The following is a 23,672-nucleotide window of genomic DNA, read 5'->3' on the forward strand; positions in this document are numbered from 1 at the left end:
AAGCCCTGCCCTTTTCCAAGCTAGACTGGTGGAGGCCATGCATAAATACACAAATTGAAACCCCAGGGGCCAGGTGTGGTGGCTCACACCTGTAATTCTAGTACTTTGGGAGACCAAGGCGAGGCGGGCGGATCCCCTGAGGTCAGGAGTTGGAGACCAGCCTGGCCAACATGGTGAGACCCTGTCTCTACTAAAAACACAAAAATCTGTGGGCATGGAGGTGCATGCCTGTAATTCCTGCCTTTTAATGCTTATATCTTCCAGCTTACAATGATTCCGCCTACAGATGACTATGCAATCCCAATACCAGCCTGCAGCAGCAACTTCTATTTTCATGGGGCCTCTTGATGGAATCTGGTCTTCCCTCCATGAACAAGTTTATCATGACCCTTCATTCCCTTCATGACAGAAAGCAAGAAAGGAATCCTTTCAATGCCGCTTTTCAGCAGGAAGTAGCCAGACAGACTGGACACCCCTCTTCACGGTGCCATTTTCCCTTTCTTGGGATCCTAACAGACAAGTAGGCATGAGCATGGAGAAATACAAAGGGTCAAAGATTTGCCCAAAATATTTATCAGGGGGAAAATGAGGAGAGCAAGGATCACCTGGTGGCCAGCAAGCAGACCATCAGGAGGCAAAGCCCCTTATCTGAAGAACTCAGAATGGTACTTTCCTATTATCTAAAGCCACATCTGGTACCAGGCTTCTTTCCCTAGAATTTCTATACATCTCCAGAATGCACACATGTTGGAATCCATTGTGCAACCTTTGCTGTCATCAAGGTACCAAAATGTCTACAAATGTAATCATTTACTATGACCTACAAAACTAATGTGGTCAAAATTACCCTTCAGTTCCCTGCAAGTGAGCTCAGGCCTCTCTTGCTGAAGCGTCCCGCTGTGCTCTGCTGTGGAGTTCTTTCCATCTAATAAAACTTTTCAAACCTATACTGTTGTTGATAAATTCTTTTACCACCCGGGAGCCAACCATTCGTGGCTGTGGCTCCCGGGGCTCTGACACCCAGCCTGGCACACAACATTTCACTTAGCCCCTCGAGGCCCTTAGCCCGCAGCAGACATCTACTTTGTACCATGCACTATGCCAGGAGTTTTACACGTGGCCGCTCAATCAAACTTCATTTTACAAACTGATAAACTGAGGCTCAGAGCGGCTAATGACTTGGGCGAGGTAGCAAAGCTGAGAACTTTGGGAAGGAAACTACAACCGGAGAGGAAAAGCTATCCAGAGCCAGAGGCCCCCTGGCAGGGCGGGTGGGACAGAAGGGGGAAAAGAGTGAAGGGAAAACGAGGCGGCGGGGGGCTAGGGGGCGACCCGGAGCCTGGGGAGAGGGCTGGTCCCGGAATCCTCCAGAAAGACAACCCAAGGGGCCCAAGAAGAGGCGGCACGGCGGCGCTTCCCACCACCACCATCACCAACCCCGGCCCCGCCCCTCCTCTCCTTTCCCTTCCCTCCCCTACTCCTTTGCTCACTCACCCGGCTGCCACGTCCCGTCCCGGGGTTACATAACCCGGAGAGAGAAGCCTAAGCGATAGCCCGCGGGCTGGGGCTGGGGTGGAGGAGCCAAGGCTTGATGCACGCCCTGACCTCCCCTCCAGCTCCTCGCCCCCAACCCGTATTCTCCTCGGGGAGCCGGCAGCCCTGGGTCTGCCCAGATCCGGAGATGCCCTTCCCGCCCTCCCTCCAAGACCCCCTTTGGATCCTGCATTACTGGTCATCTCTCCAGAAGGAAGGAAACGCGTCCAGCGGTGTGCCTTTGGCCAGCGCTTGGCCTTTGCAAAGGGCTCTCCAGGGAGATGCTCCCATCCCCACGAGAAGCGAGGCCCAGAAGTGGCCCGCAATCCTCTGGCGTAAGCGGGGCCCTGCGCAAATGTTTTTTGCAGGGGCACTATCTGTATAAATGATTTGAATCACCCAGAAGCAGCTTGTCGGCACCATTCTGGCAGCCCACGCTCACACGAACCCCAGAAAGAAATAGCGCGCCGCAGTCTGGGACTGGGGCCCACCACCGGCAGGGACTACCCCATAGGCACTGGTCCTGGAGCTCCTCCAGGCATCTGGTCTGCCCCACGCGCGCAGGGTAAAGAGCTAGAGGACCCCCGAAAGGGAGTGACCCCACAGGGCCCACGTGCAACTGGGTCCCGCCTCGCAGCGCCCTGCCTCGACGGCGCTGCCGGGTCCCAGGCACTGGATGGGAGGACAGAGAGACATTCAAGGGAAGCGCTGCACAGCCGGGACTCCCTGGACGCCAGGCAGGGGCAGATGGGCAGCGCCGATGCTTCCCGAAGGTGGGAGGCCGCAGTCTGAACAGGTCCCGAGGGCTGCTAAGCGTCCCGCCAAAGCCCAATCTGGCCACCTCCAGGTCTCTGGTCCCCACACCCATCCAGGTTTCTCGGGGGTTGGGAAGAAAGGAGGGGGCACAAGAAACAGGACATCTCAGCCTCCTGAAGCCCACACCCCCTCCAAGCCGTTCCCCACACAGTAGGCAAATTGTGTCAAGTTCCTCCAGGCTTAAGGCCCCAGTGGGTTCACCTGCAAGGTCTTCATGACCAAGTTCTTCCTGCCCACGCCTTTCCCATTCCATCTGCCTCCCTATCCCCTGGCTCCCATCCCCCCAGTCACTCCGGCATTCTAGCTGCTCCTCCCACGCGGCAGCCCAACTGGCCTCCTGGCCTTTTAATTTGTGCATGGAATTTGCCTTCTCAGTCAGATTTCCTTTCAATATCACCTGCTCCCAAAGGCTTTCCCTGACGACCCTGACTAAAGCAAACTTTTTCACTTTACACACTCTATCCTCCCACCCGTTTAAATTATTGTCTTCAAGGCACTCAACACCGAGATGATCTCGCTTTACTTATGTGTTGGCTGTTCAGGTTCCCCCACCCCCAGCAGGAGGTAAGTACCCTGCCAGAAGAACTTTGTACCCAAATGTCCACAGCTGCACCTCAGAGCCTAGAACAGCACCTGGTCCCTCGTCAGCTCTCATAAAGTGTGTGTATAATATATTCAAGGTTAGAGGGGACAAAGCAGGGCTGAAAGGACCTCCGCAACAGTGCCAGGATTTGCAGGAGAGGACATGGCAGGCCATGAACTGAAAGACCAGTTCCCAAAGTGACCAGGGTGGAGCAGCTGGCAGTCTCCCACCAATCTTTTAGGGGCCAGGGCTGCAGGATGCTCCACCTCTTTTTTCTTTTATTCTTTTTTTTTTTTTTTTTTTTTTTTTTTTTTTTTGAGACGAGTCTCACTCTGTCACCCAGGCTGGAATGCAGTGGCGGGATCTCAGCTCACTGCAAGCTCCACCTCCTGGGTTCATGCCATTCTCCTGCCTCAGCCTCCCGAGAAGCTGGGACTACAGGTGCACACCACCTCGCCTGGCTAATTTTTTGTGTTTTTAGTAGAGACGGGGTTTCACCATGTTAGCCAGGATGGTCTCGATCTCCTGACCTCGTGATCCGCCCACCTCGGCCTCCCAAAGTGCTGGGATAACAGGTGTGAGCCACCGTGTGTGGCCAGGATGCTCCACCTCTTATGTCTCCTGCACCCAGCTCCCATCCCCCTTCCCACCACTCTGCACTCCCTGCCCCTCTGCTCTATTGCAACCCTTAGGGCCCCTTGGTTCCCTGCTGTGCCTCCTGAGCCCCGCAGCAGCTTCTCACACTCTTCTCCACTCCCAGCCCTGCTGCCACCCCTGGCCCTTGCCACTGGCTACCTGGGGCTGCAAAGGTACAAGTAGCAGGATCTGGAGGTGATAGCTCCAGGGGCAGAGGGGCAGGTTTGCATCCAGGTACCTGTATAGCCAGATCTCGTCTACCAGGAGCCAGGTAGAAGACCTTTCGTGGTCTCACTAGGTGCAATTGAGAAGGACTGGATAGTGGCACCCGCCTAAAAGGGATTTTAATGTAAGGGGTGGGCTAGGAATCTCCTGCCAGCTCCCTGGTGTGGTTAGGTGGTTGGAGGGAGAGAGGATAGGTGACTCTGGTGACATACAGGCTTCGTTTCACATCCCACTTCTGACGTGTATTTTGTTTGGCTATCCTTGGGCAGTAGTTTCACCTCCCTGAAACTTAGTTTCCTCATCTGTAAAATAGGAACCATATCCTTCTCCCAGGTTTGCTGTGATGATAAAGTGAGATAATATAGGGTCTTAGGAGGCTCCTAGATTGATCAGATGCATTAAAGGTGGGGAAAACAGTGTAACACAGCCCTCTTACTCCTACATACTTAGATGGAATAAAACAGTATCAAGGAAAAGAAAGGAAGCTCTGTGTCCAGCTGCACAAATAATGAAGTAGAATCTACTGCCTGCCTGTGCCTCTAATGTCCTGTGCCTGGATGCTAAAGCAGAACTCATTTCCTGCTAGGTGCTCTCCCAGTGATGTAGGTGAGCATTGATGGAGCCTCACATGGGACCAGGATGCACAGGGGAGCATCTCCCCACACACCCGTTCTCCCCTCATCACTCTCTACCCCAGCTTTCTCTCCTACATACATCAAGGTCTTTGAGAGCCTTGCTCCACAAAGTGTGGTTGAAGACCAGCAGCAGTGGCATCCCCTGGGAACTTGTTAGAAATGCAGAACAGGCCGGGTGCAGTGGCTCACGCCTGTAATCCCAGAACTTTGGGAGGCCGAGGCGGGCGGATCACCTGAGGTCAGGAGTTCAAGACCAAATACAAATACAAAACTTACCTGGCCAACACAGTGAAACCCCGTCTCTACTACAAATACAAAACTTAGCTGCATGTGGTGGTGCACGCCTGTAATCCCAGCTATTCAGGAGGCTGAGGCAGGAGAATCGCTCGAACCCAAGAAGCGGAGGTTGCAGTGAGCTGGGATGGTGTCATGCACTCCAGCCTAGGTGAAAGAGCTAGACTCTGTCAAAAAAAAAAAAAAACAAAAACAAAAAACAAACAAACAAAAAAAACACCTCTGCCCCAGACCTATCGAATCAGAATATGCATTTTTTTTTTTTGAGACAGAGTCTCACTCTGTCTCCCAGGCTGGAGTGCAGTGGCCCAATCTCGGCTCACTAAACTGCCACCTCCCGGGTTCAAGCAATTCTCCTGCCTCAGTCTCCTGAGTAGCTGGGACTACAGGCGTCCACCACCACACCCAGCTAATTTTTGTGTTTTTAGTAGAGACAGGGTTTCACCATATTGGCCAGGCTGGTCTTGAACTCTTGACCAGAATCTGCATTTTTAACAAGACCTCCAGAGGATTCAACCCCAGGAGATACATATGCGTGTTGAAGACTGAGTTTTATCCCTGGTATTTGATGCTGTCACGGGTAATTTTATCTTAAGCCACAAGCGTATATCCACATGACGTTAGGGAATTGGTCTTTCATTTACCCTGGGAAGGAATATTCCTGATCTCCACAGCATGACTATCTGTTGATTTGTTCTTTGTAACTAAGTCATTTTTATCAGAATAGTACAAAATATAGTTTTGGGTTTTGTTTTTTTAGAGACACTGTCCTGCTCTGTTGCCTATGTTGGGGAAAACAGCCCCATAACGCCTAGCGGTTACCCCGAGTCCGGCGGAGACAAAGGAGTTAGAAAGAGACAGAATAAGCGTTTAAAAGGCGGGTCCAGGGGACCGGAGCGTCGGAGGCTTGCTCAAGGCCCAGAGCTCTCAGGCTCCGCCCAATTTATTGTTTACAGGCTCTTTGTTCTTAGGGCAGATGGGAGGAGGAGGAAGGGATGAGGAAAAGGATTAATCAGTGAAGGGGAACTCGAGGGTCATTCGATCAGATGTATAGCAGTGGCGGTTTCTGTGAGTTTCCTTGAGCAAAGGCGAGTGTCTAAACTACTTAAGATCTTTAACTGGCCGGGCGCGGTGGCTCACGCCTGTAATCCCAGCACTTTGGGAGGCAGAGGTGGGTGGATCACGAGGTCAGGAGATCGAGACCATCCTGGCTAACACGGTGAAACCCCGTCTCTACTAAAAATACAAAAAATTAGCCGGGCGTGGTGGCGGGCGCCTGTCGTCCCAGCTACTCGGGAGGCTGAGGCAGGAGAGTGGCGTGAACCCGGGAGGCGGAGCTTGCAGTGAGCCAAGATTGCACCACTGCCCTCCAGCCTGGGCAACAGAGCAAGACTCCTTCTCAAACAAAAACAAAACAAAACAAATCTTTGACTTATCGGGACTGAAACGGGTGGGAGTGGGTTTCAGGAGGAGCCAAGATGTTTGATTATACTCCACTGCTTCAAGGGAGTGTTATATGCCTGAGCAACCTGTGGAATGCCGCTGAGGGGTTCTGCTCTCGGGCGTAAAGACATGAAGGCAATAAGGAGACTTTTCTCCTCAGAGGCCGCGCATGGCTTCCCATGGGTGTCTCACACAGGGAAGACTAACTCAACTGGCACCCCAGAAACTCTCTTTCCCACAGCCTAGGCTGGAGTGCAGTAGTGTAATCACAGCTCACTGCAGTCTGGAACTCCTGGGTTCAAGCGATCCTCCCACCTCAGCCTCCCAAGTATCTGGGACGTGTCACCACGCTCAGCTAATTTCTACCTTTTTTTTTTTTTTTTTTTTTGAGACTAAATCTCGCTCTGTCACCAGGCTGGAGTGCTGTGGTGCGATCTCGGCTCACTGCAACCTCCGCCTCCGGGTTCAAGCGATTCTCCTGCCTCAGCCTCCCAAGTAGCTGGGATTACAGGCGTGTGCCACCACATCCGGCTAATTTTTTGTATTTTTAGTAGAGATGGAGTTTCACCTTGTTAGCCAGGATGGTCTCAATCTCCTGACCTTGTGATCTGCCCGCCTTGGGCCTCCCAAAGTGCTGGAATTACAGGTGTGAGCCACGGCACCCGGCCACATTTTTTTTTTTAAGAGACAAGTTTTCGCTATGTCATCCAGGCTACAACATAGTTTTTATTTTTATTTCAATTGCTTTAGGGGTACCAGCGGTTTTTGGTTACAGGGGAGAACTGTATAGTGGTGAAGTTTGAAATCTTAGAGCGCCCATCACCCGAGTAGTGTACATTGTATGCAACATGCAGTTTTTTTATCTGTCACCCCCCGCTTACCCTCCTCCTTCTGAGTCTCCAATGTCCATTATACCATTCTGTATGCCTTTGCATACCCACAGCTTAGTTTCCATTTATTTATTTTTATTTTATTTATTTTTTTTGAGACAGAGTCTCGCTCTGTTGCCCAGGCTGGAATGCAGTGGCGTGAACTCGGCTCACTGCAAGCTCCGACTCCTGGGTTCACGCCATTCTCCTGCCTCAGCCTCCCTAGTAGCTGGGACTACAGGCGCCGCCACCACGCCCAGCTAATTTTTTGTGTTTTTAGTAGAGACAGGTTTCACCATGTTAGTCAGGATGGTCTCGATTTCCTGACCTCGTGATCCACCCGCCTCGGCCTCCCAAAGTGCTGGGATTACAGGCGTGAGCCACCCTGTCCGGCCAGCTTCCATTTATAAGCAAGAACATATGGTATTTGGCTTTCCATTCCTTAGTTACTTCACTTAGAAGAATGACCTCCAGTTCCATCCAAAAGACATTATTTCACTCTTTTTTATGGCTGAGTAGTATTCCATGGTGTGTGTGTGTGTGTGTGTGTGCGCACACAGCACATTCCCTCTATTCACTCATCAGTTGATGGGCACTTAGATTGGTTCCATATCTTTGCAATTGTGAACTGTGCTGCAATAAACTATGTATGCAGGTGTCTTTTTGATATAATAACTTATTTTCCTTTGGGTAGATATCCAGTAGTGAGGTTGCTGAATTGAATGTAGATCTATGTTTAGTTATCTGATAAATCTTCATACAGTTTTCCATAGAGGTCCAGTCTACAATATAGTTTTAAAGGTAAATCACATTTAGGCTTGTAATGGAAGACTCTGCTCTATGCCTTTCCCAAGCCAAGCACTTTTAGTTCTTTTTGTTATTTCTCCTGTCTTTATCTCTATGCTTAGATTTCTTGCTATTTCCTTTTTTTCTTTTTTCTTTTCTTTTCTTCTTCTTCCTCTTTTTTTTTAAAGACAATTTCTTGCTCTGTTATCCAGGCTGGAGTGCAGTGGTAAGAGCTCAGCTCACTGCAACCTCTGCCTCCCAGGCTCAAGTGATCCTCGTGCCTCAGCCACTCAAGTAGCTGGGATTACAGGTGCCTGCCACCATGCTCAGTTAATTTTTGTATTTTTAGTAGAGATGGGGTTTTACCATGTTGGCCAGGCTGGTCTTGAACGCCTGGCCTCAAGTGATCTGCCCGCCTCAGCCTCCCAAAATTCTGGGATTACAGGTGTCACTGTGCATTTCTTGATTTTTCTATATGTAGTTGTTATCTGTGGATTTCTGCTATGAAATTAAGGTGTTAGTTTTTCCACCACCCTCCCCTCAATACACACATCCAGATACACAAACATACACTCCCTCCTTCCATTTTCAGTAAAGCTCAATTGCTATTTGGAATCAATATTCAGTGCTTTTGTTATGACTATGTAAATATTATGTTTAACTTTTTGTGCTACCTGGAGTTAGTAATTACTTTGTTTTTATCATTTGCTTAGTTTTCTAGGCATCACTCATTAATTCAATCCCAAAGCTTCCAATATAACTGAACATTTACTCAATATAGCCAAACATAGCTAATAATCAGTTGATTTCATTTTCCTCTGGAGACATCGCTCCTAGAGCACATCTTCTGGTTTCAGGCTGGGTTGGTTACTTTCTTTACCCGGGGGTATAGTTGACATCCCAGGCCTTTCTCATCGTCCCTTTTCTGTGCTTAATCTCATTTATTGAATGCCATATTGCTCTCTTTCTTAGTTTAATTCCTTGTTTTGCTGAAGCACATCCTCCAGTAGCTTTCTAAGAAAGGGTACATGCAAGGTCAAATTTCTGAGACCTTGTATGATTGAAATGTCATTATTCTACCCTCCCAATTAATAATCATTCAGACCTATACATTTCTATATTAGAAATCATTTTGAGGGCATTTATTGTCTTCTAGCTACCAGTATTGGTGTTTAGAAGTGTGATACCATTCTTGCTTCAGATCCGATGTATGTGATGTTTTTATTTGGTGGAAGCTCTTAGGAGTGTCTTTTTATCCCTGCTAATGTGAATTTCATTATATGCCTTGATGTTAGCTAGCCCTGTTTCATGTATTGGGCTGTGAATTGGTGGAAAGTTATGGTCTAGAGAATCATGTCCTTCAATTCTGAAGAGTCTCTTGATTTTTAAAAATCTTCCCCTTCTGGTTGGGCAGGGTGGCTCACACCTGTAATCCCAGCACTTTGGGAGGCTGAGGCGGGCACATCACCTGAGTTCAGGAGTTTGAGACCAGCCTGGCCGACATGGTGAAACGCTGTCTCTACTAAAAATACAAAAATTAGCCGGGTGTGGTGGTGGGCACCTGTAATCTCAGTTACTTGGGAGGCTGAAGCAGGAGAATCACTTAAACCCGGGAGGTGGAGGTTGCAGTGAGCCAAGATGGCGCCATTGCACTCCAGCCTGGGTAAAAAGAGCGAAACTCTGTCTCAAAAAAAAAAAAAATATATATATATATATATAGAAAGAAAAGTTTTCCTCCTCAGAGCACTCCCTCAATAAACCATGTGTACAAGTATCCCCATCTCAGGTTCTACTTTTAGAAATTATGACCCATTGATATAGTCTGAATATTTGTCCAAATCTCATGTTGAAATCTCAAATCCCAATGTTGGAGGTAGGGCCTGATGTGAGGTGTTTGGGTCATGGGGGTGGATACTTCATGGCTTGGTGCTGTCCTTGAAATAGTGAGTGAGTTCTCTCAAGATCTGGTTGTTTAAGTGTGTGGCAACTCCCCTAACCACCACTCTCTCCCTTGCTCCTCACCCTTTGCCTTCTGCCATGATTGGAAGTTTCCTGAGGCCTCCCCAAAAGCAGATGCTGGTACCCTACTTCCTGTACAGCCTGCAAATCTGCAAGCCAATTAAGCCTCTTTTCTTATAAATTACCCAGTTTCAGGTATTTCTTCATAGCAACGCAAGAATGGCCTAATACACTCACCATCTGGTGCAGTGCCTGGCACATAGGAAGCACTTAAATAAATGATTGTTGAATACAAAATAAACTCTGAGAAAATCATAGACAGAACTCTCCTATACATGCATACCTAGCACCTGGTGCATAGTAAATCTTTAAGGAGCTTTAGACTCTCCGATCCCCCCATGCCCTGCAATATGGAGTAGCCTCATCTTGGTGGACTCATCAGGACATGCTCCCCAGGTCTGTATGTCCAGGAATGCAATTGTGTGGATGCATCCAGGATTGATCAGGCTCAGGGAATTGCCAATCTTAAACCTTAATGTTCCTTTACAAACACAATTGGAACTTAATGCCAAAAAAAAAAAATTCTGGGATCTTCTGTTATACCCTATCCCATTACGGACAAATCTACTCCTAAAACCCAGCTGCTGGATAAGCAAGAACAGCCAGACCAAGGGCGATCAGTGCATGGTCGTTAGGGCTGGTGACCCTCGTCTCTGGGCAAGGCCTGCTGGAGGTGGATATGCAGCCTGATTCTTGTTCTGTCTCCTCCTCTCCTAGGGGCTGTATGGCCACTGTCTCCCCTTTTGCCACCCCTACCAGTTTTCCTTCAAAGTATGATATGTGGGCAAAGATTAAGTTCTCTTAATTATGACACATTTCCGCTCTTGCCTCTCAAGTCACTAAATTGAGATGTGCTGGACCCCTATGGCCACCACCCATTTACAGATGATCAGTGTAATCTGATATACTGATAATCCAAGTGACTAAGCCTTTCATTATATGTTCATTTTCCTTAACTCCATTCTCAGACTGTAACCTTAACCTCTAATATGGGGGTTACTAGGTCATAGTCCTCTTAAGTTCATGTCCTCTACCTCATTACTGGAACCCCAGTATGCATAACACCCCCTATAAACTGTAGTGCTTAGAATACCTGAACAGCCCCCTCCTCTCTCACCCCCATTTAGCAGGTTATGCGGAAGCCCAGCCCCAGAAGCCTCAGGCAGTCCCCTGGCAGAGCCCATCTCTGCAATCTGGAACTTCAGGCCTGAAAAATCCCCTAGAAGGACCCACAGGGAAGACAGCTGGGGACAGAGATATTGAATGACTTCGCCCTGGACCTGCAGCTCTGCAAACTCACAGGAAGAAGAAAGCAGACCTCGCTCCCTTGGACAGATGCCCAAGTAGTAATGGGGTTAGAATGCCTTCCTGACAACTCAGATCCCCAAGGGAGGGCCCTAGGGCAGAGAATCAGCAAAGGCAAGAGGATGAGTCTTAGTTCTCAGAAATCCCTGACTTCCCAGCTAAGCCCCACCTAGGCCACCAGCTGCTTATGAGGTCAGAGCAGCAGCAGCAGCAGCCCCCTCCCTACCCCACGGCCCCACCTGGTAACAGGTCACAATGCCCCAGGTGCCCACTCCCAGAATGCTGACCAAAGTGGGAGGAGGTGAGGAGGGTTTGCTGGGTGGGTATGGGGGAGGGGGAGACTCTGCAGGAGCCTAATTCCCCACTCTGAGCTCACCCTTCTGTCTGCCCGGGCCCTACCCCTTCCCCTACTCTCACCCTTATAATCCTTTTCAGCACTAGGTCTTCCTGTCACCTCCACCTCCCTCCATGACTCGGCTCTGCTTACCCAGACCCAAAGCACGTGAGGATCCGATCCCAGTTCCTCCAAGGGGTCTGGGTGCTGGGGAGGGGTCAGGTAGTCCAGTGCGTCCACCTGTATCCGCCTGGGGCCCTAGCTGGGCCCAGCTCCTGGACAGTGTCCTATGGCTGGGGGCACTAGGACTGACAATCCAGGCAGTCTTTTCCACGACTGGCCCAGCCCTGCTGCTGCTTCTGGTCAGCTTCCTCACCTTTGACCTGCTCCATAGGTAAGTGGGCAGCAGCCTGGCAGGTGGGCATTGTAGGCGGGCAGGCCAGTGGACAACTTCCCTAAGCCCAGTCGCCACCCTCTCTCTCCACAGGCCCGCAGGTCGCACTCTGCCACAGCGCAAACTTCTCACCAGGGGCCAGAGTCAGGGGGCCGGTGAAGGTCCTGGACAGCAGGAGGCTCTACTCCTGCAAATGGGTACAGTCTCAGGACAACTTAGCCTCCAGGACGCGCTGCTGCTGCTGCTCATGGGGCTGGGCCCGCTCCTGAGAGCCTGTGGCATGCCCTTGACCCTGCTTGGCCTGGCTTTCTGCCTCCATCCTTGGGCCTGAGAGCCCCTCCCCACAACTCAGTGTCCTTCAAATATACAATGACCACCCTTCTTCATCAGGCCCCCTTTTCTCCTTCCTGGCTGGGCAGGTGGGATGATACCCCTTTCTTCCCAGCCTGAACCTCACAGAACCTCCAGTCCCATAATATAGATATCAGATACCTGGATCTGAGTCTTGGGGCAGCAAGAGAAGGTAGGATACTAGCCAGGGAGCCCGAGGAAGAATGTGGCAGCCACCTCAGAGCCTGTGGGTTGGGGGCAGCCACTCTGGCCTCCTCTGTGGCTCTAGAGAATGAAGGTCCAGACAGAAAGACTTGCGAGAGAGCAGTTTGGAAAGGGGTGGATATCAGCCAGCAGGGAAAGCAGGGAAGGGACAGGGATCCAGGGAGGGCTTCCCATGAGAAAGCATGAGAAACTACATGTGCGGGGCTCCGAGGCTCCCCTGCCAGCCTGGAGGGTCCGTGCAGAGGGACTTGGGTGGGCCTCACACCCTACAGTGACTCCTCTCTTGGCTGGACCCCACCCCAGCCCGGGTCACAAAGGGGCTCCTCTGGGGAGGGTGGGGGTAGATGAGAGTGGGGATTTGGATCTGCCTGCCAGGCCGTCCTGGGCGCTGCAGGAAGCAACATGACTTAGGTAACTGCCCAGAGGTAAGTCCCAGTCCCTAATTCTGTAGCCCCACCCCACCCACATTGGTGCCCTCCTGACCCCGGCACCCCCTCTCTGCCCCCCCCCCAAGGTCCCAGGCATCTTCAAGGCCCTGGCCCTCTCCCCAGGTGCACCAGACATGATGCAGCAGCCGCGAGTGGAGACAGATACCATCGGGGCTGGCGAGGGGCCACAGCAGGCAGTGCCCTGGTCAGCCTGGGTCACGAGGCATGGCTGGGTGCGCTGGTGGGTGAGCCACATGCCCCCGAGCTGGATCCAGTGGTGGAGCACCTCGAACTGGCGGCAACCGCTGCAGCGCCTGCTGTGGGGTCTGGAGGGGATACTCTACCTGCTGCTGGCACTGATGTTGTGCCACGCGCTCTTCACCACTGGCTCCCACCTGCTGAGCTCCTTGTGGCCTGTCGTGGCCGCGGTGTGGCGCCACCTGCTACCGGCTCTCCTGCTGATGGTGCTCAGTGCTCTGCCTGCCCTCCTCTTCACGGCCTCCTTCCTGCTGCTCTTCTCCACACTGCTGAGCCTCGTGGGCCTCCTCATCTCCATGACTCACCCAGGCTACACTCAGGATTTGGATCAATAGAAGGGCAACCCCATCCCACTGCCTGTGTCTGTTGAGCCCTGGCCTAGGGCCTGAGACCCCACGGGGAGAGGGAGGGCAATGGGATCAGGGCTCCCTGCCTTGGCAGGGCCCAGACCCCCAGTCCCTAACAGGTAGACTGGCCTGACCCCGGACTCCTTCCTCAAGTCAATGCTGCAGGTTCCTGATGTGAGGGGCTGGAGGCTTTGAGAAGAGGGGGCAAGACAGATGGCTTAGCCATTGGTGAAAATTGCTTAGCCAGGGGCAGAGCTTGACCAAGCCACTGATAGTGCCCATATGGATGTGATTATACCTGTGGGGCCCCCTTGGCAATTGACAGCATCTTTTTCTCATAGCCACTCAGCTGTCTCAGCTTCAGACTCACTGAGAACTTCTACCTGGGTACCACTGGCCTTGCCATTTCTCCCACCAATCCCCTCTTTCCACTTCCAGGAGAACCACAGACTCTAGAGAGGGTCCCAGTGACAAAAATCTATTAGGGAGAAGGCTGGCCAGAAGCCCCAGGAGACCTCAACTCACTCGCTCTCCAAACCTTGCAGCCCACGCATCCTCCTCCCTAGACTTCCTATTTCCTGCCTCAGTCCGCATCCCCAAGTCTGAGAAATGGGCCAACTGGGGTCAGACAGCACCTACTCACTCTCTAAGAATCCCAAGGTCTGTTATGGAAAAATGATCAAGAAATCCCATTTCACCCACTTACACAATGTGTGGCCTTGGCCAATTAATTCATTTGAGCCTCGGTGTTACGTGGGCCACTTCTGTCATGGGGTTGTTGTGAGTCAAAGACAATATCTATTTGTGAAGCATTTTGTAGAAGCCAAAAACCTGTAAGATGTTGTTTTGAGCTCTAAGAACATTCTGTAGGCGCATAAGATCTTTTGACCCCAAAGACTGTTGAAGGAACAGGAAGCTTCTCTGGGCTTTCAGATCAACTCTCTGTCCTGGATAGAATTTTGGCCCTAAAATGGTAAACAAGAGGTCGGTTAAGTGTGTACAAGATGTAAAAGGTCATGTGCCATGAAATCTCAAAATGTGCAGATGTTGAACTATTTTGATTATGAAATGCTTGGGCCTGGGGCTGGGTGCCAGGAGATGCTTGCACAGCTGTGTGAGTGGGGACAGCACAGCCCCAGGGTTTCCAAAACTGACCCAGCAAGCCGCTCAGGCACCAGAAGGGCTTTGGAAAGGGCAATCCTTTGATGCCCTGAATGCTGGCCGTTCGTTCACTTGCTGGCCCTTCCAACAAAACATTGAGTGATCTAATTACCAAGTAAGGTACGTGATAGACAACTTTATCCACACCTGACCCCCACCCAAGCCCTGGCCATCCCCAACTCCTGCCCAGTTCTGATCCCTGCTTTATAGATAACCCTAAAATCCTTGCTCTTGAAGCCCCAGTCCCAAGGTCCCCCTCTTTTGCCCCATAAATACTCAGGGCCTTGGGGCTAGCCCCCAGAACCCTGGTTCATTTTTGCCTTAGAGTTTTGCAACCCTCCATGCCACGGATTAGATGCCTTCAGCATCAGTGCCAAAACCCAAGGTCCAGTCCTTCCTTTCTGTTTCTTTGTATTTCTCCCTGCATTATGGCATGGTAGTGAGAGCGAGGTAGGACATGGGGCTGACGTGGTCTCATGGTTAGATGGGTTTTGGTGCATGAGCTGAGGCTGGGCTTGAATCCCAGCACTCTCACTTATAGCTCCATGCCCTTAGTGGAAATTGCTAAACCTTCCTCAACTTCACTTTCCTCATGGGTAAAACTAAGGCAAGAAGCCCTGTCTTAGGGCTCTGGCATGTGAGTGAAGGACCTGGGACCACTCCTAGCACCACAAATTATAGCTATGCTGTGACCATCCCATTTTAGAGATGAGAAGTCAGGCCCAGGATAGCCATTTGCCAGTGGCAAGGCCAGGCCATCTGAGTCCTACCAGGCTACTCAAGGGAAGGTGAAGGGGGCAAAGGAAAACACAAACAACCTAACTAACTGAAGACCCCAAGGCTTCTCAAGAGCTCCTATCAGAGCTAAAGCCCAGGCCTAGGGAAGTCATGAGTCAAACCAATCTAGATGGCAGGCTGAGGATTCAGGATCCCATGTGGTGAGGGCAGAGACCAGGCTGCCTGGCCTAGATCCATCATTGACTTGGCCATGCATTGCTAGCCAGGGACGTTGCTCTGGAGCCTTGGGTCCATTCCAGTGAAGGGAGAGAGGAGTTTGGGGCCCTGACCAGATGCTCTAGTGGATGGGATGTGGGCAGCAGCAAGGAGAAGACCTTCTTCCTTTCCCCACAGACTATATACCTTTTACCCTCTTGCCCAGCTGGTATGGGGTAAGGAGGTGCACCCAGACTAGAGAGCTGATGGGCAATACTCATCAAATTAGATCCACATATACCCTAGGGCCCAGAACCCCAGAATGAATTTTCACAGAGGTCCATAAGGGCCTTGCCCCTCAAAATGTAGTTCCAGAATCAGCAACATAGGCATCACCTGGAAGCTGGTTGGAAATACAGTCTCAGGCCCTGCTCCGGACAGGCCGAATCAGAGTCTGCATTTTTTTTTTTTTTTTTTTGAGACAGAGTCTTGCTCTGTTGTCCAGGCTGGAGTGCAGTGGTGCAATCTCGGCTCACTGCGCTCCATCTCCCAGGTTCAAGCAATTCTCCTGCCTCAGCCTCCTGAGTAGCTGGGATTACAGGCGCCTGCCACCGAGTCCGACAAACTTTTGTATTTTTAGTAGAGACAGGGTTTCACCATGTTCGCCAGGCTGGTCTTGAATCCCTGACCTCAGGTGATCTGCCCACCACAGCCTCCCAAAGTGCTGGGATTACAGGCGTGAGCCACCGTGCCTGGCCAAGAGCCTGCATTTTAACAAGATTCCCAGGTGATACATTGTACCCTGTTTGAGAAGTGAAGCATAAGGGGGTATTATGAGAATGCCTATTGCACTGTTACTAGTGGGAGCAGGATAGGTAAAGGGAAGGGTAAAACAAGGCAGATGGGCCCAAGGGGCAGTAATTAGAAGGGGCAGAAGGTACATGAACCAATCTTAAAATCTTAGCATTGAAAAAGAAATGGAATGAGAATACAATTCCTCTTACACAAATTTAAAAGCATGTCAGCAAAACAAGACACTTTTTGGCAGGAACACATAAAAACGAAAGATAAACAGAATGGAATGGACAACTCTAGGGGCAGGCAAGTGGGAGTAGGGTATAGAGATAACAGGCAATAAAGCTAGAGAGCTTGCAGAGGCGAAACGTGATACCATCAACGTAATTCCTGAAATTCCTTTAAAAGTAGAAAAAGAAGTCCATTTAGAGTTAAAAGGCTTAAAAATGCAAGTCTGGGGAGAATGGGCATGGTGAAATGATGGCGTTCTAAGCCATTCGGTTTGGGCCAAGAAGGGCGAGCCTTCCTATCGGCCTGTGTGTGACCTGGGCTGCTGGGTGGATGTCTTTGCCGGCCCTCCCCCACCGCACCCCGCAGGCTGCTCTCATGGGATTGGACTGTGGGCCGGGGATCCAGCAACAACTTCGGCCTGGCCGGAAAAATAAAGTCAAGGAGAGCATAAGGAACCGGAGCGGAGGCGGTGTCAGCGAGAGGGGCCTTGCGTCTAAGGAGAGAGGGGATCTACAGCGGTGCACACATGTGCTGGGGGATACTTGGGGTAGGGCTTCCCTCCGCCCCTAGGAACAGGGAAGGCGGCGTCAGGGGGCGCAAGCTGCTGAGGGGTACCCCTTCCAGAGATGGAGCGTCAGTGGCCACTCAGGAAAGGAGAGGGGTCCCCGAAAGGAAGAAGCCGTGCGACACCCAGGAACCTCCAAGGGCCAGCTGCGGGAAATCGCGAGGGGGGCGCTGTCCTTTAGACTCGTGGGTGCGGAGAAAGGGGGAGGCTAGGAGAGGCTGAGTGAGGCTGGGGGTGGGGGGAGGGACAGCCGGCCACAAGGAATGAGGGAGGAGACAGGGTCGTCAGGGAGGGGAAGGACGCCTGTGCAGCGCGCGCTAGACCAAGGCCCGGGGGCAGGGACAAGGCCATCGAAGCCGTGGTCACAGACGCGTCGGGAGGGAAGGGGCCACGTCGGGCGGCATGCATTGAGGCGACAGGAGCGCCTGGTCAGACAGCAGCCACTCTGAGGCGGGGGAAGGCGTGGTGGGGGATCCCCTGCGGTGGGAACCCTGCGAGGACACCGGAGGCCGGCCGCCGGCTGCGGAGCGCCGAGGGCACTGCTCTCCCCCAGGCCCAGGCGCGCGGAGCGGGGCGAGGGCGGCAGCTGGAGGGCGTCGAGGCCGGAGCGATGACCCTCGGGCAGGGGGGGGACAGGCCAGGGTCTGAGGCTGGGAGAGAAATCCCAAGCCCGGCCCGGTTGGGAGGCCGTGGGCATCCACACGGGGAATGTGCTGGCGGCCCTGAAGCGTCGATGTCCCCGGACTCGCCGCACGCGGACTGGGGACCGACAGCGCGCAAGGAGAGCCCTCTGGCTCTGGCAACGAAGGGGCGGGCTCGGCGGGGGTGGGAGGAGAGAGCGCGGGGAGGGGTGTCCCTCAGGCTAAGACTCCAGCGCTCGGGGAGGGGCGGGAGGGTGAGAAGAGGGATCTTAGGGCCACCGTCATCACAGTGGCAGCTTCGTTGACTCTCACCCCTTGCCCCAAATCGCCGGCCTGCCGCCACTTCCCCTCACTAGAGACCCCTAGGCATCGACGGCAGAGTTCCTGAGAACCCTGGAGAAGGAACGGCCTGATACTGAGCTGGGACTCCGACTCCTGGAACAGCCTGAGCCTGATATTATCCAATGTCCCTGAGGTAGGGAGCTGTCATTTGTGAGGATCTGACAGGGTCTGGATGCAGCCACCTTTGGACAAGTTTCTTGGTTTGTTTGTTTTTGTTTTTTTTCTGCTGAGCATTTTCATCTATATTCTGGAGCTCATACTTGCATCCTTTGTACTGATTCTGTTACCGACCCTCAAAGGGGTGTTTGATCCCAGTGGGGTGTTTTCCCTGCTTGGTGCCGTTCATGCCAATAGACTGAGACCAGGGTCGGTTAAGCAGAGCAGAAACTTTATCATTGATCAAGGAATGGAGAAGGGGAGCCTGTGCTCAAAGCACCTTCTTGGGGCGGGGGGTGGGGGGGTGGGGGTGGGAGTAGGGCCAAGAGGGATTTGTAAGATGTCTTAGGGCAGTAGGCAGAGCCTGGGGGCGGGGATTCCTGGAAAGATCGGGCTTTCCAGGGAGAACTGGAGTGTGTGCAGTCTCTCCTTCACTCCAGCACTGCATGTGCCCCGGCAAAGTGCACCTCCACCCCCAATCCCCCAACCCCCCGGGGCAGAGATTTCAATGTGGTAATGAGGTGAGGATTCAGGTCAGGGTAGCACTGCTGAGCTCCTTTCTCATCTTGTGGCTTGTTTGTGGTTACTGGCTTCCAGCCTCCGTTTTTTAAAGCAAGCACAGCTGTGAACACTGGTTAATTTCACAGGTTTTGGGGCTTGCTGAAAGACTTGGGGTTACTCTGCAGTGACAATTCCCTACCTTGAAAATATTTTCCATCTTAAAAGAACTTGATTTAACATCTGTTGGTTCTGTCATATTTTCCAGGTTGCGTCTTCAAATGTCTTGCCCCCCAAATACCAGTTTTTAAAATTAATATGTGATATTGTATCCTTGCAAAATATTTGCAACATGTATGAAAGTTATGAACCTCTCTAAACCGAGAGACCACATCAATCTAAAAGACAGATGTTATCAGGTTAGGGCCTCTTCCTGTGTGCTCCCCATCTTACTGTGCAAGCTCGGATTCCTGGACAATGGCAAATTGAGCTGCTGTTCACAGATACCTTTGACTTGATATGATTTAAAATGAACTGCTTGCTTCTAAGTTTCCACCATTAAGAATTATGTACATTGTTGTAGATTTCTGGTAGTTAACTTTTATTCAGTTAAAGAAATTCCTTTCAAGACCTAGTTTACTAACAATTTTGGTCAAGAATGGATGTTGAATTATAAAATTGCTTTTTCTATGTCTATTGTGAGAACTATTCTACTGTATTGTTTATTCAGTGAATTACATTCTTGTTTCTTTTATTAAACTGGTTTTATGGTTGTTTTGTTTTGTTTGAGATGGAGTCTCTCTCTGTCGCCCAGGCTGGAGTGCGGTGGCATGATCTCAGGTCACTGCAACCTCTGCCTCCTGAATTCAAGCGATTCTCCAGCCTCAGTCTCCCAAGTAGCTGGGACTACAGGCACCCATCACCATGCCCAGCTAACTTTTTATATTTTTTTCTTGCTGTTATTGTAGAAACAGAGTTTTGCCATGTTGCCCAGGCTGGTCTCAAACCCCTGGACTCAAGCAATCCACCTGCCTTGGCTTCCCAAAGTGCTTGGGTTACAAGTGTGAGCCATGGTGGCTGGCCAGTTTGTTCTTTTTCTTTTTTTATTAGTGTGTACAATTCCATTGTACGAAAATACAATAATTTATCCGTTCTCTTGTTGATGAACATTTGGATTGTTTCCAGGTTTTGGCTATCAATAAAACATCTACGAATATTTTTAAGTCTTTCAGTGGACAGAGTCACTCATTTCTTTTGCACCAGAATTGTTGGGTCATAAAGTATGCAAATGTTCAACTTTAGTAAATGTTGCCCAATCATCTCCAAAGTTGTTATATCAATTTATATCAATTTCCACTGCTTTTTTGCAACCTGTCCACCTAATTTGTTTGGAGTTTCTGATCTCCAAGGTCCATCAGACATGATATTTGCATTTCTATTTCTCATTTTCACTTGCTTGGGTGATTTCTTACAGGAAGAGGAAATACTATATCATCTTCAAACTGCACAACCTCTTTCCTTTTAAAAACCAGGAATGCAAGTTTGGTTTAACATCCAAAAAACAACTAATGTAATCCACCAAATTATAAAAAAAAAAAACAAAAAAAACCCAAATGATCATTTCAATAAATGCAGAAAAGGCATTTGACAAAATACAACATCTATTCCCAATAAAAGCTCTCAGCAAACTAGGAATAAAAGGAAATATTCTCAACTTGACAGAAGGCATCCATGAAAAATCTGCAGCTAGTATCATGGTAGTAGTATCAGCTACTTCACTGTGGAAAAACTGAATACTTTCCACCTAAGATCAGAATCAAGAATGTCCACTCTCACTACCTCTATTCAATGTTGTACTAAATGTCCTAGCCACTGCAATAGCACAAGAAATATAAATAAAAGGCATACAGATTGGAAAGCAGTAAGTAAAACTGTCTTTATTGGTAGACAAAAGAATCATATATGTAGAATATCCAAAGAAATCTATAAAAAAGTTATCAAAACGAAGTGAATTTAACAAGGTAGTTAACATGTGTACATAGTCATGATTGTGATATAAGGTCAATATGCAAAAATCAATTGTATTTCTCTGTACTTGCAATGAACAATCAGAATAGAAAAAATTTTAAAATGACTACTTCCAAGAATAGAAAAATATGAAGCACTTAGGGGTAAATCTGACAAAATATGTGAAAGACCTGTACACTGAAAACTACAAAATACTGCTGAGAAAAATTAAAGACCTAAATAAGTCGAGAGATATACTTTGTGCATGGGGTCAGATATAGGTCAGACATATTGTTAAGATGTCAATTTCCCCCAATTTATCTATATATTCAATACAATCGCAATCAAAATCCCAGCAGCATTTTTATAGGAATAACAAGCTGATTTTAAAACTCATATGGAAATGTAAAGGACCTAGAATAGCCAAAATAACTTTGATAAAGAACAAAGTTGAGGCCGGGCACGGTGGCTCACGCCTATAATCCTAGCACTTTAGGAGGCTGAGGCGGGCACATCACCTTGGAGGAGGTCAGGAGTCCAAGATCAGCCTGGCCAACATGGTGAAACCCTGTCTCTACTAAAAATACAAAAATTAGCCAGGTGTAGTGGCGTGTGCCTGTAATTCCAGCTACTCAGGAGGCTGAGGCAGGAGAATCGCTTGAGCCCGGGAGGCGGAGGTTGCAGTGAGCTGAGATCGCACCATTGCACTCTAGCCTGGGAGACAAGAGCGAAACTCTGTCTCAAAAAAAAAAAAAAGAACCAAGTTGAAGGACTAACACTTCCCAATGTCAAGATTTCATAAAGGTACAATCAAAAGAGTGTGGTATTGGTATAAGGACAGACAAATAGACCAGTGGAACACAGTAGAGTCCAGAATTAGATCCACACATATATGAACAAGTGAGTCTCAATGCAAGTGCAAATGTAATTTAGCGGAGAAAGAATAGTCTTCAACCAATGGTGCTGAAGCATTGTATATTCACATAAAAATGAATTTCAATTTATACTTCATACCATAAACAAAAATTAACTCAAATTTGATCATAGACCTAAATGTAAAACCAAAAACTATAACCCTTCTAAGAGAAAACATAGAAAACAAATAGTTGTAACCTTGGATTAGGAAAATATTTCTTAGATATGACACCAAAAGCACAATCCATAAAAGAAAAACTTGATTAACTGTACTTTATCAAAATTAAAAACTTCTGTTCTTGAAAAGACACTGTTAAGAAAAAAAGAAGACAAGCCACAGACTGGAAGAAAGAATTTTCAGATCATATCTGATAAAATACTTGTATCCAGAATAAAGAACTCTCAAAGTCCAATATGTAAAAAGGAGGATAGAGGGAAAGAGAGAGAAAAATGTGAAAACATACTTAACAGAAGAAGATATATAGGTGAAAAATAAGCATATGAAAAGATGTTCAACATAATTGGTCATTAGAAAAATGTGAACTAAAACCATAATGGAGATACCACTACCCATCTATTGGAATGGCTAATATTAAAAAGACTGATCATACCAAGTACTGGCAAGGATGTGGAGGAATTGCAACTCTCATTGTTGGTGGGAATGTAAAATTGTACAACTACTTTTGAAAAATTGTTTGGCAGTTTCTTAAAATGTTAAACATACACCTACCATATAATCTAGCCATTTCATTCTTAGGTAAAAATGAAAACATATATCCATACAAAGACTTGTATATAAATGTTCATAGCAGCTTTACTTATAATAGTCAGAAGCTGAAGATAACTCAAATGTCCATCAATAGGTGAATGGAGAAATGTTGATATATCATTACAACTGAATACTAGTCAGCTATAAAAAGGAATAAATTGTTGATACAACATGGATGAATTTCCAGTTGTTCCATTAATCCCATTCATTAGGATGAGTGAAAGACGCCAGATGAAAAAAAGAGTATCCATAAGCAGGAGTTGAACAATGAGAACACATGGACACCAGGAGGCAAACAACACACACCAGGGCCAGTCAGGGGGTGGGTGGCGAGGGGAAGGAGAGCATTAGGACAAATAGCTAATGCGTGCGGGGCTCAAAACCTAGATGACCAGTTGATAGGTACAGCAAACCACCATGGTGCACGTATACCTATGTAAAAAGCCTGTATGTTCTGCACTTGTATCCTGGAACTTAAAGTAAAATAATAATAATAATAATAATAATAATAATGAAAGAAAAAAGTATCTATTGAAAGATTCCATCCATATAAAATTCTAGAAAATACAAACTGATCGATAGTAACAGAAAGCAGTAAGTACCCATGATTGCTTGGGGACAGGAGCAGGGGGATATGAGGAAGCTATGGGGAGGAATGAGAGGGAGGAATTATAAAGAGGTAGAAGAATAAATTTCATTATCTTAATTGTGATGATTTCATAGATGTATATATATATCTACTTGTATGTGAAGTCTTACATGTCAATCCCACTTCAGTAAAAAAGGTTTTTGTTTTGTTTTTAGAGACAGGGTCTCATTTTGTCACCCAGGCTGGAGTGCAGTGGTGGAATCATGGGTCACCACAGCCTCAGACTTCTGGGCTCCAGTGGTCCTCCTAAGTGATCCTCCTGTTTCAGCCTCCCATGTAGCTGGGACTATAGGCATCCACCACTACATCTAGAGAATTTTTTATTTTTTGTAGAGTCGAAGGTGGGGAGAGGTGTCACTTTGTTGCCCAGACTGGTCTCAAACTTCTGCCTTCAAGTGATCCGCCCACTTCAGCCTTCCAAAGCTCTGAGTTTACAGGTGTCAGCCACCACATCTAGCTGAGCAGGTTTTGCTGTTTTATTTTGTTTTGTTTTTTGAGAGGAGTCTTGCTCTGTCACCCAGGCTGGAGTGCAGTGGTGCGATCTTGGCTC

At 48.9% G+C, this 23,672-nt stretch overlaps 2 protein-coding genes across 6 annotated transcripts; both read left to right on the forward strand.

Annotated features, from left to right (window-relative positions):
- The first annotated feature begins 11,370 nt into the window (after positions 1 to 11,370).
- Positions 11,371 to 12,258, forward strand: C20H20orf141 (chromosome 20 C20orf141 homolog). Of its 2 annotated transcripts, XM_009436710.3 has the most exons (3): positions 11,371 to 11,445; positions 11,580 to 11,872; positions 11,966 to 12,258. In XM_009436710.3, the coding sequence occupies exons 2-3, from the start codon at positions 11,613 to 11,615 to the stop codon at positions 12,201 to 12,203; spliced, it is 498 nt and encodes a 165-aa protein (XP_009434985.1). In that variant the 5' UTR covers positions 11,371 to 11,445; positions 11,580 to 11,612; the 3' UTR covers positions 12,204 to 12,258. The 2 variants fall into 2 exon arrangements, with proteins under 2 accessions (XP_009434985.1, XP_001159993.1); XM_001159993.4 differs by having other exon boundaries at positions 11,439 to 11,872.
- A 26-nt stretch (positions 12,259 to 12,284) lies between these two features.
- On the forward strand, positions 12,285 to 13,461 carry TMEM239 (transmembrane protein 239). 4 transcript variants are annotated; one of them, XM_016937339.2, is made up of 2 exons: positions 12,285 to 12,852; positions 12,942 to 13,461. In XM_016937339.2, the coding sequence occupies exons 1-2, from the start codon at positions 12,772 to 12,774 to the stop codon at positions 13,446 to 13,448; spliced, it is 588 nt and encodes a 195-aa protein (XP_016792828.1). In that variant the 5' UTR covers positions 12,285 to 12,771; the 3' UTR covers positions 13,449 to 13,461. The 4 variants fall into 4 exon arrangements, with proteins under 4 accessions (XP_016792828.1, XP_016792830.1, XP_016792831.1 ...); XM_016937341.3 differs by having other exon boundaries at positions 12,736 to 12,852; positions 12,979 to 13,461; XM_016937342.2 differs by having other exon boundaries at positions 12,762 to 12,838.
- The last annotated feature ends 10,211 nt before the right edge of the window (positions 13,462 to 23,672 follow it).

This window comes from Pan troglodytes, chromosome 21, assembly GCF_028858775.2.
Source record: "Pan troglodytes isolate AG18354 chromosome 21, NHGRI_mPanTro3-v2.0_pri, whole genome shotgun sequence".
In the NCBI taxonomy this organism is placed as follows: domain Eukaryota; kingdom Metazoa; phylum Chordata; class Mammalia; order Primates; family Hominidae; genus Pan; species Pan troglodytes.

What these genes read in the sequence shown, in the direction of transcription:
- C20H20orf141 (XM_009436710.3), top strand. Translation starts at nt 11,613, where the DNA reads ATGACTCGGCTCTGCTTACCCAGACCCAAAGCACGTGAGGATCCGATC. An exon ending in ACCTTTGACCTGCTCCATAG is followed by an intron (nt 11,873 to 11,965) that starts GTAAGTGGGCAG and finishes CTCTCTCCACAG; the next exon opens with GCCCGCAGGTCGCACTCTGC.
- TMEM239 (XM_016937339.2), top strand. Translation starts at nt 12,772, where the DNA reads ATGAGAGTGGGGATTTGGATCTGCCTGCCAGGCCGTCCTGGGCGCTGC. An exon ending in ACTTAGGTAACTGCCCAGAG is followed by an intron (nt 12,853 to 12,941) that starts GTAAGTCCCAGT and finishes CCCCCCCCCAAG; the next exon opens with GTCCCAGGCATCTTCAAGGC.